At 37.3% G+C, this 19,607-nt stretch overlaps 1 protein-coding gene across 2 annotated transcripts in view; it reads right to left on the reverse strand.

Annotated features, from left to right (window-relative positions):
* The window catches only part of pvrl2l (PVR cell adhesion molecule related 2 like), a 154,361-nt gene that overhangs the window by 78,973 nt on the left and 55,781 nt on the right, over positions 1–19,607 (reverse strand). For both annotated transcript variants that reach the window (XM_084130124.1, XM_084130123.1), the window contains exons 2-6: positions 11,109–11,218; positions 9,788–10,031; positions 7,443–7,736; positions 6,203–6,320; positions 3,987–4,135 (exon numbers count right to left, since the gene is read on the reverse strand). In XM_084130124.1, the coding sequence (XP_083986250.1) occupies positions 3,987–4,135; positions 6,203–6,320; positions 7,443–7,736; positions 9,788–10,031; positions 11,109–11,218 (915 nt within the window). The remainder of the gene's footprint in view (positions 1–3,986; positions 4,136–6,202; positions 6,321–7,442; positions 7,737–9,787; positions 10,032–11,108; positions 11,219–19,607) is intronic.

Here is a 19,607-nt window from a genome sequence, read left to right on the forward strand (position 1 = left end):
AAGTATGTTTTTAGATGTTTACGCAAGTCAACGTGAAGCGTAAGAGCCGATCTAAGACTGAGGACCCATGGAAAACCACAAAATATTCTCCATTCATTTTATTCAAATCAAAATACGATTGAGATTCAGGAACCACTTTGATTGGTGGATATCGCATTGGGTGTCCGTGGGTCATAATACTTGTATATATACTTTATATAGAGAGCAGTTATTTGAACAGTTTATTATAAATTACACTTCACTTTTAAGAATAAACCATTTAAGGCCAGTACAACTGAGCATTAATCTGAAGATCTACTAATTACAGAACCGGATCTGATGGCTAAGATCATCAACAAGTGTTGCAGTCTGCAATCACCACTGCATGAGCTAATGTTTCGATTCAGAAAATCATTTCACTCTTTCTCTCAATGTCCTTGTTGAAAAGACCAGCTTAGACTAGAAAAAGCTTATTTTTAGTGCATGTTTGGTGCTGGTCTACATGATGGATCAGTAGCCATGCTATTTACCCTGAGGGTGTAGAAATGATCGGAAAAGTAGGGAGGTCAAGATGAGTTAATATTTTATATCTTGACTCATGAATATTAATTATCCAATGTGACATCTAGATGTAAAGCAGAGACGGACAAACACGCACTAACCATAGCAGGAACTTGTAAATCTTTAGATTTGTCTTAAAGTTGTTTTATGCGGTTGGCTAAAATTTGTTTTCTTTGCACTGTGGCAAAGCAAAACAAAATCCTCAAAATACAGTATGATGATTATTTCTCAGCTGGCAAGATGGGTCAAAGAGCATGGTCTTTCTGGTGAAGCTAGTTGACAAGTGAAGCCTTACTGACAAATGAACTCATGCATTCAAATCACAATGGTCTTTTCAGCAGGGACGTGCCTTGTGTGCTGTTTTAAGCTGTGCATGCACTTGCATGCATGCATGCAAATGTGCGCCTGTTTCTTTCTGCAAAAACTCAGTTGTTTGGTTCCTTAAGTGCAGCCACTACCAACCCCAATAAACAGCACAAGAATTTAAGCAGCTAAATGGCCTCTCATTTCCCCTTAAAGGGTCTACAATGAAAGCCTTCAGTTTTCTGCATTAGATGTCTGAAAATGGTTAAGGAGGGGAAAGAAATGAGGAAACACTCCTCCTTGGCAAGCTGCATGATTAGTCTGTTAGCTGGCACAAGCTAAAGTCTCCCTCCTTTCAAGGAGAGAGGAAAACGGGAAGAGAAAAAGAGAGTGAATTCAACTTCAGGAGAATTCTGTCTGGGGGATATTCTTCTTAAAAACAGCCCTCCTTCCGTTCTTTTCTCGCTTTTTAATTCAAAAACACACACACACACTTTCTCTCCAGCTAGGCTGGTGGACCCACTGGGAACCAGTGCAATCTAGCCTCATTCATGTGTACAGTTTTAGGAGTTAGGGGGATTTTAAATTCCTCTTACGTCAGCACAAGTCTCGCCTGCAATCCGCTGAGCTTTGTCATGGTGTGACATTCGTGTCTGCATTTATATTAGGCCCTGTTTACACCTGACTTAATGACTTAATTGAAATACACATGGCGCAGTACAATACCAACACAAATTGTGGCTGGTAAAAATAAAAAATGCGGCTAGGTAGTGAACAATTCAAAGTGAATTATCCCCTACGTGTTCCCTGTCGGGGAAAAAAAACTAGCTTAAACCAGCCTAAGGGAATTTTAGTGCTGGTTTTATCTTCTTTAATCTGGTCTCCACAAGCCAAGGATTAGCTAGTCTCCAAGCCTGACAGATTAGGGTTTAGCTGGTCAGTCTATCTGATATCCCACTCTGACCATCTGAAAAGTGTCCAAAACCCCTCTAAAACCATTAAAACTTAACCAACCTGGGAGAGATTAGACATTAGCTTAAACCAGGTAAGACCAGATATCTACTTTGAGCTGGTTTAATTTTTTTAGTAGGGTGTTCATGATTGCTGTCACCGCAAGTACGAAAAACTGCTTAAACCAGGCCTAAGGTCTCTCAGTTCGTGTAAACTGATTAGACCAGATTTTAGATGGATTTGGGACAATTTTCAGCTAGTCAGGGTTGGAAATAAGCTAGACTGACCAGCTTAACATCAGCTTGTCCATTCTGGGAGACCATCTATATCAGTTTAAACCACTAAAAATTTAAACCACCAGTTAAAACCAGCTTTGTTTTGCAGAACAAAACAAAACACTCGCGTTTGCGTTAGACCAACTTAACCTGGCTGGTTAAATTGGTTGGTTTTGATTATTTACGGGGGTTTTGGATACATTTCGGATGGTCAGGGTGTGAGATAATATTAGACTGACCAGTTAAACATCTGGTTGCCAGGCTGGGAGACCAGCTAAACCATCTTAAACCAGTTAAAACTAGCAAACTATTTGGGGATGGTTTAAACTGCTTGTTTTTCAGTAGGGTTTGCAAGATTAGTCATTAGTACTAAAGTACTTTGGTACTCTTCCACATCCATAATATATATATATATCAGCCCGATCTCATCCCAAGGCGTCATATACTGACGCTTTTGACATTTCGTCTACATCCAACGCACATGGCACCCTTTAGCGTCAATATGAGACGCAGATAGATATGGGCCAGAAGGCGCCTCCTAGCGGTCTAACCCTAACCCTACACCAGACCTAAACCTACCCATAACCGAACAAAGCTCTGTGCGTGTCATATTGACGCTAAAGGGTGCCATGTGCGTTGGATGTAGACGAAATGTCAAAAGCGTCAGTATATGACGCCCTAGGATGAGAATGCGTTCATATATATATATATATATATGAGTGTGTATAAGGAAAGTATCAAAGATCACACATACAGTCGAGTACTTCTCTGCCAAAGGCACATTTCAATAACAACTCAATTCCCAGTCAAACAACTCAAATATACTGCTGAAAAGACCTGCTAGACCAGTACTAACCAGCCTTTCAAGCAGAGACAAAATGTCTGCGCAAAACATCACGCAAAAAAACAGATATTTAACAATGCAATGACTTTAGCCTTTGTGACAATCCACTGTTGTGCGGCAACGGTGAATGTATCAAGTGAAGGTACGTGAATGTTTCTGTAAGGACCAGGCGTCCTTATGACTGCGATAAAAGTCTCCTTATAATATCGTTGTGAAAAGGGAAGAAAAAACATTTGAACAACATCCCACACTTTCTCGCTACAGTGCGCCTACAAAGAGCCTTTGTTCTCCCACAAGACAATTGAAATTTCCAAAAGGATTCCCACGGATTCTAAATACAGCTCTTGCGCTTGCCTTGGCATGAGAAAGTGCCAAAAGCATAGTGGCTCGCGGGCCTACACGCGTCCATTTAGTGAAGCAGCCACTCCAAAGTGTATCGACAAAGGCTAACGTTTTAAGAAATGGAACATCAAGACGGTGTTGTGCATTAATGCTTAGACAAAATGTGTGCGTTTCGGCACAACAAAGCTGTAGGAAAAGAAAGAAAACCATGCACAGGGCACAGGAACAGAGAGGAAAATAACAACAGCATTTTTTTTTTCTATTAAGAGAGGTTAAATAAATATACAACATTACGGTGTTGTTAGGTATGGTGAAGAGGGAAAAGAAAACATGTGAAAAGAAGAAATAAAAAGCAACCCGGCAAACTGGCTCACACCAAGTGACTTCACATAGTACAAAGGCTTCTGGAGAAAATCCCGCAAAATTAGGTTAGACAGGCCAACTAGAAATCCAACCACCAAGTAAGAGTCTGGCTTTTGAAGCCCACCCACATTAGAGAAGTGTACATGATTACCAAAATGTATCTGTATTTAGCAAGGAGAAACCCTTTTCCCACATTTTGTGTCCTCCTACGTGTGACGGAGGTGGCGTGCAACACCGTGTCCTAACCAGGCACATGCTTTAGCTCACTGCGCCTGGTTAGGACACTGTGCTTGAGCTGAAAAGTGTATTGAATTTTTACATCAGCACAGACTTGAGTGCATGTGTCATTCCTGCATTGCGCCACTCACCGATGACCGTGGCGGAGAACTCTTTCTTGGCAGAACCCAGACTGTTCTTCACCTCGCACACGAAAGTGGTGTTCACCGTTTCATCCACCTTTCTCACCAGCAGCCGGTTCTGATCAACCCATACCGAAGGCGGCAACTGACCCGAGGCACTGAGGAATCAACACAGAAAACTGCATTTCTAGCTAGTTTTTGATAGCATCTTGGCTTATTTCAAAAACGTAAAACTTATTTACTGAAAATACACCGTATATCTCTAAATATCTTGTTAAACACGTTTGAGACATTAACTTGTGTGACACATAGAAGACAATGATTGCATGTGTCATTTTTTTTTAATTTGTCTTTGTGTGCTGAAACAGGTTTTTTTATGACACTTTAATGCACACTATTATACAATTAGGTCTACTCAGGGTCCGAAATTAACACCCGCCAAGCGCCAAATGCGGGTAGATTTTCCGTTTGGCGAGTAAATCTCGAAAGGCTATCCGCCACACTAGCGGGTGAATGTTCATACCAAAATAGTAATGTAATAATGTGTTTATTACAATTGCATTTTGTAATGTTATAAAATATCTGGCATGATGGCACGGAGTTGTTGTGTTTGCCAGTCACTAATCTGGGGACGAGGTTAGCTAGCCACAGAACGTCTCTAGCGCTCCAAGTCTCGGGGGCCGTAAGGTAAACAGTGCCGCGAGACTTGGGAGCACTAGAGACGGCCTGTTGCTAGCTAGTACTGCAGCTAACTTCCGGTCTGCAGCTAGCTGCTGCTTATTAGCTGTTATGTGGCGACATTTACCAGGAGTGAGCCAACCTTTGAAACAAAACCCACAGAAGAAAAGGGGGACGAATTACATTAAAAAAAAAGTTTTGTGAGAAAAAGAGCTGGCTACAATATGATTCTGATACTGTCGTGATGAGTTGTTCTGTGTGTCGCCAGTATGCTAAAGATAATGCACTCCGTACAGCACTTTTGGTCAACTATAGTTTCTATAAGTGCTTTACAAATAAAGTTGATTACATTTTGATCAATATATAGATTTTTTTTTATTATACATTTCAAATTTTGCTCTGGACAATTTTTTATGTTTGTATTCAACATGATACCTTATTATCTCAATTAAATGTACTGAAATGAATGTATATGTGAGAAAAAAAAGGCTGTTTATTATTTTGGACGGTAAAAAATATGCTTGGCTGGTGGAATTTTTCATCTACCAGTCCCCGTGGCAGGTGAGCCAAAAAGTTAATTTCGGACCCTGGGTCTACTCCATTCGAAAATGTGCCAAATAAATCTGTAAGTGTTGCATATTTATCAACTAACTTGAAACTCTGCAATCAAACGGCTGCGTCTAAGTATCACCCAATAAGTCATGCAAATAAATGTTGTTTCTCGATCTGTATCGATTCATGTTCTCCTTTGTTTTGGAGAGAAAATGAAGTTGAAGCAGTGAAGCATTAATAGGCTGTTGTTGTTTTTATACCACAGGCAAAGATGCTTCCTCAATTCAGAGCCAATTAGCCTGTGGCTGTTGTTTGCAGCAAAACTGCCATATTTGATTTTGTTTCAGTCATATTGGAGATGGCAACAGCACATAAATATAAATATGAAATATGGATTCTCTTCAGACTAAACAAATACTAATGCTAATAAAAACAAATGAAAACAAAAGTTTTGTTTCTTTCTGTTTTGAGTAAATTCTGTCATCATTTACTCACTCTCGTGCTGTTGTTTTTTTATTCTGTGGAAGGAGATATTTAGCAGAATGTCCAAGCAGTTATTTTGTACACTACAGTTAAAAGTTTGAAGTGGGTAAAAAAAAAAGGATTTAAAAGGTTTAAAAAATTACTTTTTTTCAGCAAGAATGCATTAAATTGATCAAAAGTTACAATAAAGACATTTCAAAGTAATGATGCTGAAAATTCTGGAAATTAAATCACACAAATAAATTACAATTTAATATATATCAAAATAGAAAACAGTAACTTAAAATTATAATAATAATAATACTTACAATTATAATAAACATTATTTCTGTTTTTATTGTATTTTTGATCAACTAAATGCAGCGTTGATAAGCATAAGTCAAATTTAAATGTGCTAACTTAAGCACATCTCCTTTCGTGTTCGACCAAAGAAAATCTTATGCGCTTGGAATGACATGGATAAACGATGACAGAATTTTAAGTGATTACTTAAAAGTTATAAATGTACTCACGCTGTCCAGGTAACATTAGTGGGTTCTGGGTTGGCGTCAGCCTCGCAGATCAAAACGGCATCAGTTCGACCCATATACCAGTTATTATCATATCCTTCTATTCTCACAGTGGGTGGGTCTAGAAAGAACGTGAGAAAGAGAGAAAGACATTCATCTGAAAATCCTGCATTGAAAAAGCAGCTGAAAGGCTGGTTATCTGCCATTCAGGGGTGGGAAGGGAAGATACAGGCTTGCTGAAGTTGGCACTGCCCTTTAGACTCTTAAAGGGCTTTGACATGCTGGAGAAATGCAGAATGAAAGTGCAAGAGGTGAGGATGTTCCAACAGGAGCATTTATAAAAAGAAATGGCGAAGTTGCAAATCTGTGACATCCTCAAACATTCCCCCTCAGCTTTGCAAACATAGACACCTCAAACACTCTGTAAATAGCTTTCATGAAAAAAAAAAAAAATGCGAACAATGTGTTGAGGCAGACATATGAGGCAGAGGCGAAGATGCTTAAATGCATTTTTTGATGAAAAGGAGGCCGGGTGAGGGAGAAAAGGTGTTATGAGCGACTGATACGGGACGGATTATGAGTTCACGTGTGTGTCACTGAGAACGCACTTCTTTAAAGGATTAGTTCGGCCAGAAATGAAAATTCTGTCCTCGTTTACTAACTTTCGTGTCGTTCCAAAACCATTTGACGTTCTTTCTTCCGTGAAACACAAAAAGAGAAGTTTTGAATAATCTCTTGGTTGGCTTTTCTTTTCAGTTACAATGAACGGGAACCGAAGCTTTCAAGCTTTAAAAAGGACACAAAAACCACTATGACTTTTATGAAAGTCTTCTGAAGTCATATGATAGCTATGTGTGAGGAACAGACCACAATTTAAGTTTTGTATGTATTGATAATCTATTAACTGCTGTGACAGGAGTCAGTGAACTCAAGAACCGAATAAATTTGATTCACAAATGAATCATTCAGACCAGGGCTGCATTCCCCAAAAGCCTCGCAAGCCTAAGGAGATTGTAGAAAATGTTGTTACAATATATTGTATGGATAAGCCTTGATTTGTAAACTGGATCAGATTTTTTAGAAAAGATCAGATTGGCGAACTTAACAGCCCCATTCATTTTCAAGACATTGAAAAGCCAGGTAATTCTTCATAAAGTGTCTTTTTGTGTTCCACAGAGGAAAGAAAGTCATATGGATATAGTGAGCAAATAATGAGAGTACAGTGTGTATGTGTGAATCTTACACTCCACCACCAGCTTCAAGTGGAAGGTTTTCGGTTCGTTCTGCGTCTTCTGATTCACCAAGCAGGTGATATCCTTTCCGTTTTCAGCAGGTGTCGGGATCATCCGATACTCGCTCTTCACGGTCACTGTGCCGTCCATCTCGGGCACTGAGGTGTGGTTATAGCGGCCAGTGATAGCTGTAATCCAGGAGATCGTTGCCTCTGGTTTCCCTTGGGCTGCCTCACATCTTGCCACGACAACCTCAGAAGAGCCGGCTTGCACTGGGATGGCGGTAGCTGAGTTTTTGGGTTTAGCTGATGGAGAGAAAAAAAGATTTAAAAATGAGGTTACAAGTTACAACATGAATTTGGTTTTCAATAGCCTTTTTTTATTATTCAAGTGGCGCTTGAGCTAAACAAAAAAAAAATGCAGCAAAGCAACACAGTACTCAGACATGTCACTGACTCTTATTAATGGGATAATGTACAGTCAGCCAGTCATTTTCAAAAAATAAATGTCAACAGGGTGTTTCAAACATTCAGACCTTATTACACAGCTACTTACCAAATAAAAAACCTGAAATATTGATTAATTACATGAGAAGAAAGAGCGCAGAGTGATACAAGAGACATGAAATTAGCACAGTTATGTAGGAAACTGGATGCCTGGGACAATCTAGGACGGTCAATTATAGAGGTCATTATACAAAAATACTTTGATCACAGAACTGAGTGGAATCAAGCATATCAGAGAACTGTGTAATAATGTCTGATAGGGGTTTTTCAGCGCCTAATTCTGACATCAATGTACCCGATGGCCAAGGAGGAGCTCAAATATTAAAGATAAATGGTGGCAACCAAATGTAAAACTGTTTGTTTGATTATTATTATCAATGTTTGTTTGATTATTTATTTCGTCATCATTTAATGAAAGCCAAGGAGACACTTGCTGAAATCAAATTATGCTGAAATTGAATTTTGTCTTAATTCACTAAAATTATTATAAAATATAATTAATGATACACTTAATAATTATATGTGGCAATTTGCATGTTTTAAAATACCATACCATCTTCTTCCACTTAATCGGGGCCAGGTGTTTTCAAAATGTTTTAATTAAAAAGTATATGTATGCAAATATTGATTTTTATTATAAATTGTAACGTGTGTGTATATCATATTAGCAACAAGACAATTTTGAGATTATTTATGTAACATTTAATCAAAGTATTTTCTGCAATATTGCAACATTTTTTACACAGTTTTTTCTTAATCCACTAAAATTAAAATTTAATGAAACCAATTGGGACACAAAATAGCTGAAGTTAAATTAAATAATCACTCTGCGGAATTATACATGATTTTAAAATGTTATAATTTTAAATACTGACCTTTATGATTTTTATCATTGCTTATACGATCATCTTACACACACATACATATACATATACACATACACACATACATACGTACGTACGTACATACATACATACATACATACATACATACATACATATATATATATATATATATATATATATATATATATATATATATATATATATATATATATATATATATATATATATATATATACACACACACACACACATGCATATACATACAGTATGTGTGTAAGATGATATAAGATGATTATTAGCCAAGCACATTTAAAAGCAAGTGGTTAACAACAATAAAAGATGAACGCTGAGTTAATGTTCTACTTGGTTTACCCAGGGGTAAACAGTGAAAGACAAACAGAGCGAGACACTTGAACACAGCCAACATGGATAAACAGGCAGCCCTGATTCATACCATCACTTGTTCTCTGATGATAGCATTAGCTTAGTCATTCAACTGATGAATCAGGCTAATGGGTGACATTAGAGTTAAAGCAGACAGCAGAAATGCTCCTGTGAGCAAAGCTAATGTAGTTAGCACGACTCCTAACTACACCCAGAGTAGCCAAAGATTCAGCAGTCGAAGCATCAAACTTGAGGTATGTTGTTTAGGCAGATATTTAATTGAACATTTAAAACATATTTGATAGAATTTTATTTGGCAATATAAAATTAGAAAACATTGTAAATACTGCTTTCAGTAATGCTAATTTCACACTTCACTTCTTTAAAAGCATCTCTGATTTTAACCAAAAGGCCAAAAATAGCGACTGGAAAGTTTGATTCATTTTCATGAATCAGTTCTTTTGAACCATATCACATCAAAATACTATGTTTGTGTCATCATTTGACATGGAACTTTATTTTTTAAAAAACAAACAATGGTTACATTGTTATACTTGAATCTGTCTTGTTTGCAGGAAGCATTGAAGCAGGCCTATAAATAAACACAAGTGAGTTACTTACCCAGCATGATAAGAGTGGTCGTTCCCTGCTCGTTTCCGCTGGGGTAAGTCGCGTACTCGCAGATGTACCTGCCAGCATCAGACATCCTCAGTTTGTCGATCCTAATGGATGGGTTCTCCAGGGAGCCTTGTGTGAACTTAACTCGACCTACAAAATCTTTATTAGGGAAACTGGCTCCATATTGGGGGTGGAATACAGCAATGTTGTGCCTGTCACCCTCAACACGCTCAAACATCCACGAAACCTATGAACCAGAAATAAATAGGGAATTAATCCTCGGATGGCATTGCTTTAACATACAGCATGCTGCCAGCCATCTGCTTGTTGTTTAAACTTAGGATTAACCATATGGATGGCGATAACATTGGACAATTACTGTGCCTGTGCTGATATATCACTATATCTTACATTTGTTCAACACGTACAGGTGTTTCACTGATTGCCAATAATTAATATTCATGTATGCACTGAATAACGTTGTTGTGAATTCTGCATATTTAAATATGCACCAATGTATTATTATCAAGCAGGCAGACATAGATTTTATCGAAAAAAGTGATGATGACTTCTGATAACCTTGAAAGTTTAGAATGATGCTATCATTTATAAAATGCATAATCTTACAACTATTCTGGCAAATTAAAAGCCTAATAAATTATTTGTGCAATTTTCTCAAGAAAACCTGCTAGTTATCAAACTTTTGAATGAAATTCTCTTATGCTCAACAAGGCTGCCTTTATTTGATCAAAAATACGGTAAAGCTATAATGTTAATGATTTAAAACAATATATTTTATTTCTGTGATCAAAGCTGAATTTTCAGCATTACTCCAGTCTTGATTAGAAATCATTCTAATATGCTGATTTGCTGCTCAAGAAACATTTCTTATTATTATCAGCGTTGGAAACAGTTGTGCTGCTTAATATTTTGTATCTTTTGAGTACATTTTTAGGTCCCCATGAGAAAAACAGTATACAAATTATACAAAATGATTTTTTTTAAATGCAAAAATGAAGAAGGTTTTCAGTGAGGGTTGTGTTTAGGCGTAGATAGTTATGGTTAGGGGATAGAATATACAGTTTGTACAGTATAAAAATCATTGCGTCTATGGATAGTCCCCATAAAACATGGAAACCCAACATAGTGTGTGTACTGTATATATTTGTGTAAAATAGGATTATTCAGGATAATAAATAAAAAAATCAGTCATCTTAATGGCAAAAAGTAACCCAATTTACCTGAATTCACCCTGTATATATGGCGAGAGCCTCAAATATCTAATTTTTGACACTTTGAACTAATCAAACTTATCTTGTCTCACCTGTGTGAGTTTGGTGCTTCCGCTTTCGGTGAACTCACAGCGCAGATTGACAGATCCATTTGGACTCGCAGTGACCTCATATTCTACTCGAACACGCTGACTCCAGACCACTGCAAAATAGGAAAGAGCGAAACATTAGAATTTTCCAGTATCGTAGCCTATATTAAAATGATGAACATGAAACCCAGACATCAGGCTAATACGAAACACACCAAAGTGACTGTTATATTCCTGGGCCTGAGCTTCCTCCGGGAAAAAGAGCAGTCTTAGAGTGATTGGAGCTCAGTGGCTTCACATCTATCTACTGAATGTGCAGACTGTCTCAGCATGAGACTTATCCTGCTTTGATTGCCCATAATTAAAGAAAAAGAAAAACTTGAGCTATCTCATCATCACAGCATCAATCTACACGATCACGAATATGGATCAGAGCTCGGTTGAACAAATGCATCTGGATGAAAACAACTATAAAAGTCGTTTTACTTCAATAATACAACGCATTCCCAAGTGAAAAATAAATATTCAATAAAGAAAAAGTAAGGTTGCGCTTGATTTTATACATAAATAACATGATTGGATTCCATGGATGTTAACAGGTCTTCATGGAACCATTGAAGTCAATAAAGAACCTTTATTTTTAAGAGGAAATTAACTCTTTCCCCACCAGCATTTGGTGTCAGTTGTCAGTCAGAACATGCAATATAATCAAAAGCCAAACAGAGCCTCTGCTTTAAAAAAACATTTTATTCTAGCTTCATGCATTCTTTTTTTAATCAACACTTGAATGTGGGTATGTTTCATAAAAAAAACATTGTTGTCAAAGACTACAACAGGATCAGATTTAGAATGATTTTCAACACACAGATGAAGTAGGTCACTTGAAAGCACCCCCAAAGCTTCACAGTCCTATACCTCGTCCTGTGTCGGCAATCGGCATTTCATTCGGAAATGTAAGGCCATTTTGATTTATATGCCGTTTAATGTTTGATGATCGCGTTAGCTTACATGTGTGCAAGCAATGCTTCTATTGCTTGTTTCTGCTTCTTCGCCTGTGTTTTGATCTGGAGATTCTGTACTCTTTCAGAAGATACGTAATAGCGCCCGTTGTGTCATAAATGGCGTAATATTCCGTAAATGGCGGAAAAGCATTGTGTCATAAATGACAGAAAATTCTGTCAATGACGGAGAAGTATTGTGTCATAAATGACAGAAAATTCTGTCAATGGATGGGAAAGAGTTAAAGTAAAGGTCGTTTGATCCAGGTTCACTTTAAAGTTTTTACTTTATATATACACCCATAGCAAACTTTCTCATTTTTTTTGGGGGGGGGGAAACAATTTAGATCTTAATTATATGTTCAAAGGCCTCATATTAATATGAACAGAATTTTAATTGTTTTTTTTGCTTGTGCGCAATATAATTAGTCTTAACTTTCTCAGCATCACCGACTAACACATCTCTCTCAGCAAATAACAGATGGATTCTGCAAACTGAAAATTACATTACACACTTGACTTGTAAGTAATTAAGTGCGCAAATAATTAAAAATCATCATTAAAATGACGTTTATGCTGCTTTTAAAACAATTTTGCCCTTCAACATAACAGTCAAGTGATCAAAACTTTATAGTGGGAGGCTAAAGCCTATAAAAGAAAATTATTGCACATTTAGTGCAATAAAAACAAACCTGTGATTCTAGAACCCGACATGAGTTGTTCTGCAGTCTGCATCACACTGATGGTAAACTGACACTGCATTGCAGTCCCAGCCATAGCACTTTTAAAATTGCTTTCCTTCTGCATTTGAACATTTTGACCCGGTGGCCATGATGCCAGACGGTGATCTTTGTGTCGGCACAGCATTCACTTATGAAAGATTGCAAAGTTCAACTTTTTCAAAACTCACTCGCTTTCTCTTTGCTTTCACGTTTTCTCACCCGGCCGTACACAAAGGCAGGTTAAAATAAACAACCCGGGTTTTGACTCGGGTAGTCCGCCGACTCCAGCGAGCTCCTGTGGATACAGAAGCGAGAGACCTCCAGCTCAGAGCTCTAGGAGTCAAAGGCCAGTGAACAGCATGAGAGCTGCTCCATATATACTGATGGAATAAGGAATGGCTCAGTGCTCACAAACACACACACACACACACACACATTCACAAGCAGCTGCATTTGACAATCTACAGAAACATCAGCACACTCAAACACTCTAAAGACAGACCTCAGATTGCATGAATCCCGGAGAGGATTAAATAAAATACAGGGTTGCGGCCACATAAAATGATACATAATCAGAGCTCGATTCTTTCATAGAAACGCACACTTTCAAATGCAAAAGCATTCACCTCTTATGCTATAACCCCTTCGCCACATTGAAAAGATCCACCTCGGTTTATGTTCCACAAAGGCATTCAATCGATATGACCTCAGGTTCGCAAACCTCTTATAAATCAGATCTGTTACCTAACACCGACTGAAAGGTATACGACACACTTACAGACGATGCCAAATACTTGTACTGTACTGTAATGTGTCTGTATTAAAAACCCTTAGGCTCAATGACTTAAGCTTGATTTCATCCATGATTGTGTCAAAACACAATTTATATTGCAAATACGCCACAAGGGGTGCTAAAGCATCCATTAGCAAAAACTGTCTTCGTCTATGGTCAGTTTTTCCTTTCAAGTCAAGTACTGCCATTGCAGTGCAACAGTTTGAAGAAAATCTTGCTGAACAGCTTTAAGTTAGTTACATTGCCATGTTTATCTAGCTGATTTACCTGAATAGCATCGAATAAATGTGGTTTAATGGCACAGACACTCGAAGGAAATTCCATATACGCACCATTAAGCATTCTAATGATGTTTATATCTGTCACAATAACGCAAATTAGACCAGTTACAAACTTAACACAAAGACAACCATGCAGAAAAACAGCCATAAAGCTGCCATAATGTCCACTATAGAACCCCTTGTTGGAAAGGCTGAGAATGCAATGCAGTGCCACGTTTGAAGAACGCACAATGTGCAAAAACGAGCTCGCACGACTAAAAGTAGTTGCACACATATACTTGTGTAGATTATGTTTCAGGCCATGGTACATACAACGACAATGCACTGCACATTTATATTGCTGCAAATAATTTCCATTTCAAATAAATGTAAACTTTGTTCGTCAAAGAAAATGTTTAAATAATAAGAAATGTTTCTTGAGCAGAAAATCAGCATGTTAGAATGATTTCTGGAGGATCATGTGACACTGAAGACTGGAGTAATGAAAAAAAAAAGCTTCTATACTGGCATCTATGGGTCAATGAATAACCTTTAACATCCATGGGACCTTTCAATTGAACAAACAGTTCTTTACAGTGGAAAAAGGTTCTTTATATTATTAAAATGGTTCTTTTAAGAGCTGATGACTGAAAGATTCTTTGGGGAGCCAAAAATGTTTCTTCAGTGGCATTGCAGCAAAAAAAACTGTATTTTTACTGTATTTTTGAGCATAAGAGACTTTCGTTCAAAAATATTTTAAAAATCTTACTGACCCCAAACATCTGAACAGCTTTGGTAGTTTATGTAAATGTTTTCGTATAGTTGTTCAACACAATTTATGTCTCTTGACAGTTTCTATATACAGACATTATAAAGATTTATATGGAATTTGTGAGATTTTTTATTATTATTATTATAAGACAATATTAAATAATATCTTGTCATAGAAGCCAATTTCCCTTTAGCTTTTTGTATGTACTAATTCATTTTCATCTCAACTTTTCATTCTCATTACAAGAACTGCTGCTGTATCGCTATTTGTATTTGACAAATAATCTTTGACTATTGCATTTGTTCTGGGTATTTACATTTAAGTTCCAATTAACATGCCATCCATACAAGGATGTATGCGAAGGCATGCACATATCACAGTGTGCTCAGTGCATGTCCGTATCCAGGGCTCTCATGTCAAGAAGTGTGTGTTTTCATTATGCGAGGAACTGCGTGTGACTCAATGTAGCAGAATTCCCCCTGAAGGTACACAATGGCCTGTCAGACCAGCTCTGTGGTATAAGAAACAGAAACACAAAGCATTTATTCACTCACCTCGCTCCCTTTACCTCTCTCTCTCGCTCGGCCCTGCTCCTCTTTTGTTTCCTTCTATCTTTGGCTCATAACTCTATTTCCCTCTCTCCCTCTTCCTCAATACACATCAACAAATGAGTCATCGGGTGGAATGTAGTTGTACGATGTTTTAGTCATTCGTTTTTCATAGGGTCAATGAAAGAACGCCATGGGTTCAAAAAGAAGGAAAAAATGAGAACAATAAAGTAAAGACCCAACTTGGATCAAATATCTGTCTCATTTGCATGCATACCAAGCATGCTTCACTCCCTCCTTTTGTGTTCAAGTGTTTCTGTTCATATTCCTGTAATGATCTACTATTTGCACTGGTTTTAATACCTCTGAAACAGCCGGGGTGTCTGTGCACTGCTGATACGCTTTACTTAAGGATGACAAACGAACCAGAAGTACGAAGTAGGGCCGCAACAGGCTCTTCAATAAAACACAAACACATTTAAGGGGCAGAAGCAATTTACAAAAAGCACATAAGCTTGCTTTATGAACTCAATGCAAAGCTCATCGGTGCTTATGTTAAATAACGTGTGAAATTCACCTCAGAGTCATTAATATATTCATACATGCGCACCGCAGGGATGACTCTGCCCTAGGGCGTTACCTATTTGCACACTAACTAGCATAAATGTTTAATTTTAGGTATATATTTAGGTGTAACTTTAAAGGATTAGTTCCTCCAGTCTTTCTGTCACTATTTACTCGCCCTAAAATCATTCCGTACAACTTTCTTTCCTCCGTGGAGGATTTGATCAATCTTAAATTGTAACTGCACCATAAAAAAAGCAACCAATATGTTATTGAAACTTCAAAAAGCAAAAATAATCATTAAAATGTCCATATGACTCATGCATTATATTTCAAGTTTTCTGAAGCCATACAATAGCTTTGAAATAGTAGGACTGTTCATGAATTCACAAAAGGGTAGCAACGTCCAGTTTGTATCAGATCGTTTTTTGACCAGAGCTGGCACCAGTGAGGCTCTGAAGAGTCCGAAGAAACGAAAGGGGTCGATGATGTAACGCAAAGTTTCCCCGCTAGAAAAGCATATGTGGCCCAAACAAACCTGTCGCTGCTACAACTATTAGACTAGAAGCTACTGAGCAAATACATATGGCAGAGCATTGAATAATATCCTAGATAAACAGGAAAATTGCCTAGGCCAACATTTTCAAAAATGAAATTTCTGTCATCATTCACTCACCCTCTAGTTCCAAACCTGTATGAATTTCTTTCTTCTGCTGAACATAAAAGAAGATATTTTGAAGAATGTTTGTAATCAAACAGTTGATGGGCCCCATTGACTTCCATAGTATTTTTTTTTTTTCGATACTAGTATGGAAGTCAATAATGTCCATCAACTGTTTGGTTACAAACATTTTTCAAAATGTCTTCTTTTGTGTTCAGCAGAGTAAATGGGTTCATTTTTGGGTGAACTATCCTCTTAACTAAAATGTTGCTATAGTAGCCTAATATTAAAGGGTTAGTTCTTTAGTTAGTACTTTTTGTGTGCAAAAAAAACGACTTTATTCAACTATTAATTTTCTTCCGTGTGGGCCTCTGACGTGAGTTCACAAGAGCGCCACGACGCATGCGCGAGAACTGAGAAGACGACGCTCACGATCATTTGATGGGAAAGTGTGAAAGGTATAGCCATTCAATTTTGCAGCATTGCAAATTAGGCACTTTTACGTTTTCTCGTTGGTTTCTCACGATTCGGATATCCAGGAAAATGCACACTTTAGAACTGTTTTAAACACAGGGTTCTTGCAGGTTTCAGTAAGTCAAATTTAAGACCTTTTTAAGACATTTTAAGACCACAAAGATTGAAATTTAAGACCTACACGACGCATTATTACTAGGGGTGTGACGAGATCTCGTGTTACGAGATCTCGCGAGATTAAAACGCGACGAGATTTCTCGTCGAGGTGAAACTTTGTCTCGTGAGTAAAAAAAAAAAAAAAAAAAAAAAAAAAACTTTGTCTCGTGAGTTGTTGTGATGTAAGCGTGATGGAGCGTGAGGGTGAAATTTGTATTGAAGATGCCCCTGCCACTTTTAAATCATTTGTGTGCCGGGCCAATCACACACACACTCCGCACACACACACACTCACTGTCCCTCGCTCACTCACTCACTCGCGCGCACACACACACACGCTCACTCGCACGCACACTCACTGTAACCGCACTCTCACTCACTCTCGCTCACACTCAACCCGTCGTGGAGGACCGTTAAAATTAAACATGCTAGTCTTTCTGTCGTGATGTCGTGAAGCATCACAGACGCGTTGTCGCCCACTATGACACACTATACGAAATGAAACGATCGAATCTTGCGTCCCGACGCCCGTTGTCCTTTACGAGTCTCCACGAAACGGATCGTGCCAAAATCGCGCTAAAATAGTGTAATCTGAACCAGGCAGGTAATAAACATTTGACCTATCGCGCAAAGAACCTATTAAAGCACTAATACATGGGAACAGTAGGGCCTATAGCTTAAAGTCATATCGACATCGCAATATTAAACAATGTTATCGCACATCGCAGCTTTTCCTCATATCGTGCAGCCCTAGTTACTGCCCAAAGGTCTCAACTGCTGCCAGAAATCGTCGACATGCTTATATTCTTGAAAAAGAACATGACCATAATCTTAGGCTTATCTTAGTTAATTTATCTCTTTTTCATGCTTGAAGAAAAAAATTGTTTCTGTTTGAACTTGTAGTTTTGAGAGAGCAGTACTTTGATTATGGATACACACTTACTGTTTGCACTTAAAGTGTTATTTCAGTTATTTATATTTATTTTATTTATACTGTTTTATTTTTTTATGTTCGATTTGTGGAAAGGAGTTAGATTTCTCATGTGAAATCGTACAGGGAGAAGTAGAGTTTATAGCAAAACATTTTGCAGTGTTTGCATGTCCTTTACTGCATAGAATTCATTAAAATAGAAGTAAAATAACATTCAGTACAAGTTGATTTCAAAATGCACATAAATTGTTTTGCATTTTGTGATTTTCAGTTGAATAAAAGACTATTTTCCATTCATATATTTCATCATTGAGGATTTCTTAAAAATTGTGTAAAAATCTCGTCTTGTCTCGTTCTCGTGAACCCAATCTCGTGTCTCGTCTCGTCTCGTGGAGTAAGCGTCTCGTCACACCCCTAATTATTACCAAATAAATATTCAAATCAAAGAATTAATTTTATTTCAATGAATTCAGTAATTGAAAAAGCATTAATTTAATTTACAGATAAATCACATTAGTAACCTTCCACACCCAACAACGCGTGTCAGAGAAAAGAACAGAATCAGATATAATTTTTTTATAGAAAATTTTACTTTGCATATTATACTGTAAAAAACACATAATTAGTTGATTTTAGTTGATCACAGTTGATCATAACTAAAGATGAAATGGCATGAACATTTAATTTCATGATTATAGTGGCAAAAATGATCATGGTTATCACAGAATCCTGTTCAAAAAGTATTAATACTACACAATGAAATTGTGAAAACCAAGTTTTATGTCAAAAACCAGCAAATAACAAATAAATTTAGCATCAATATGCACTTTTTGTTTACATAAACATTAAAATAATACCATTAAAAATGAACATTTTTAAAATGTCTTGCATACTAACATGTACAAGTTAAAATAAAGGTTTGACAAAAAAGGTTTTATAAAAAGATAAACCTCACATATTTCAGACTTTAAATTATTTTTTATAAAAAGAATGAGTCAAAAAAGATAAATTACTGACATTTACAATGCACTTTAGCTTATCTTTTATTATTAATAGTAAAATTCGGTCCGATTTTCCCGTGGCGTCTGTCGTTGCTATGCAACCATGCCCTGCGTCTCCACAACGAAAAATAAGTTGTAGTAGCTAATGGATTTCCACCACAGAAAAACGCTTGCTGTGTAGCTCTGTGCACAAAAAGTATTCTCGTCGCTTGATAAACTTGCAGATATCAATTACCTAGCAGCCTATGAAGGAGTGAGCCAGCTCTCAGATTTCATCAAAAATATCTTCATTTGTGTTCCGAAGATGAACGAAAGTCGTACGGGGTTGGAACAACATGAGGGTGAGTAACTACTGACAGAATTTTCATTTTTGGGTGAACTAACCCTTTAATGCTAGAAAGCTTATGCACTTGGTAAATGTGATTTTTTCTAAACAGTCTATTCCATTTCATCATTAAAATCCATTGACTGAGTGAGCAGGACCCGCCGGCCCGGTTTTTGACTCTGATTTTTCAACGAATTGATTGATTCTGTTCAGAAAATCAGTGTGAATGCTATGAATCAGACGAATCCACTTCAAGTTCACTAATTCAATCCAGACACAGAGTTTAAAAGCTCACTG

This window comes from Abramis brama, assembly GCF_963993115.1.
Source record: "Abramis brama genome assembly, chromosome: 12".
Taxonomy (NCBI): Eukaryota; Metazoa; Chordata; class Actinopteri; order Cypriniformes; family Leuciscidae; genus Abramis; species Abramis brama.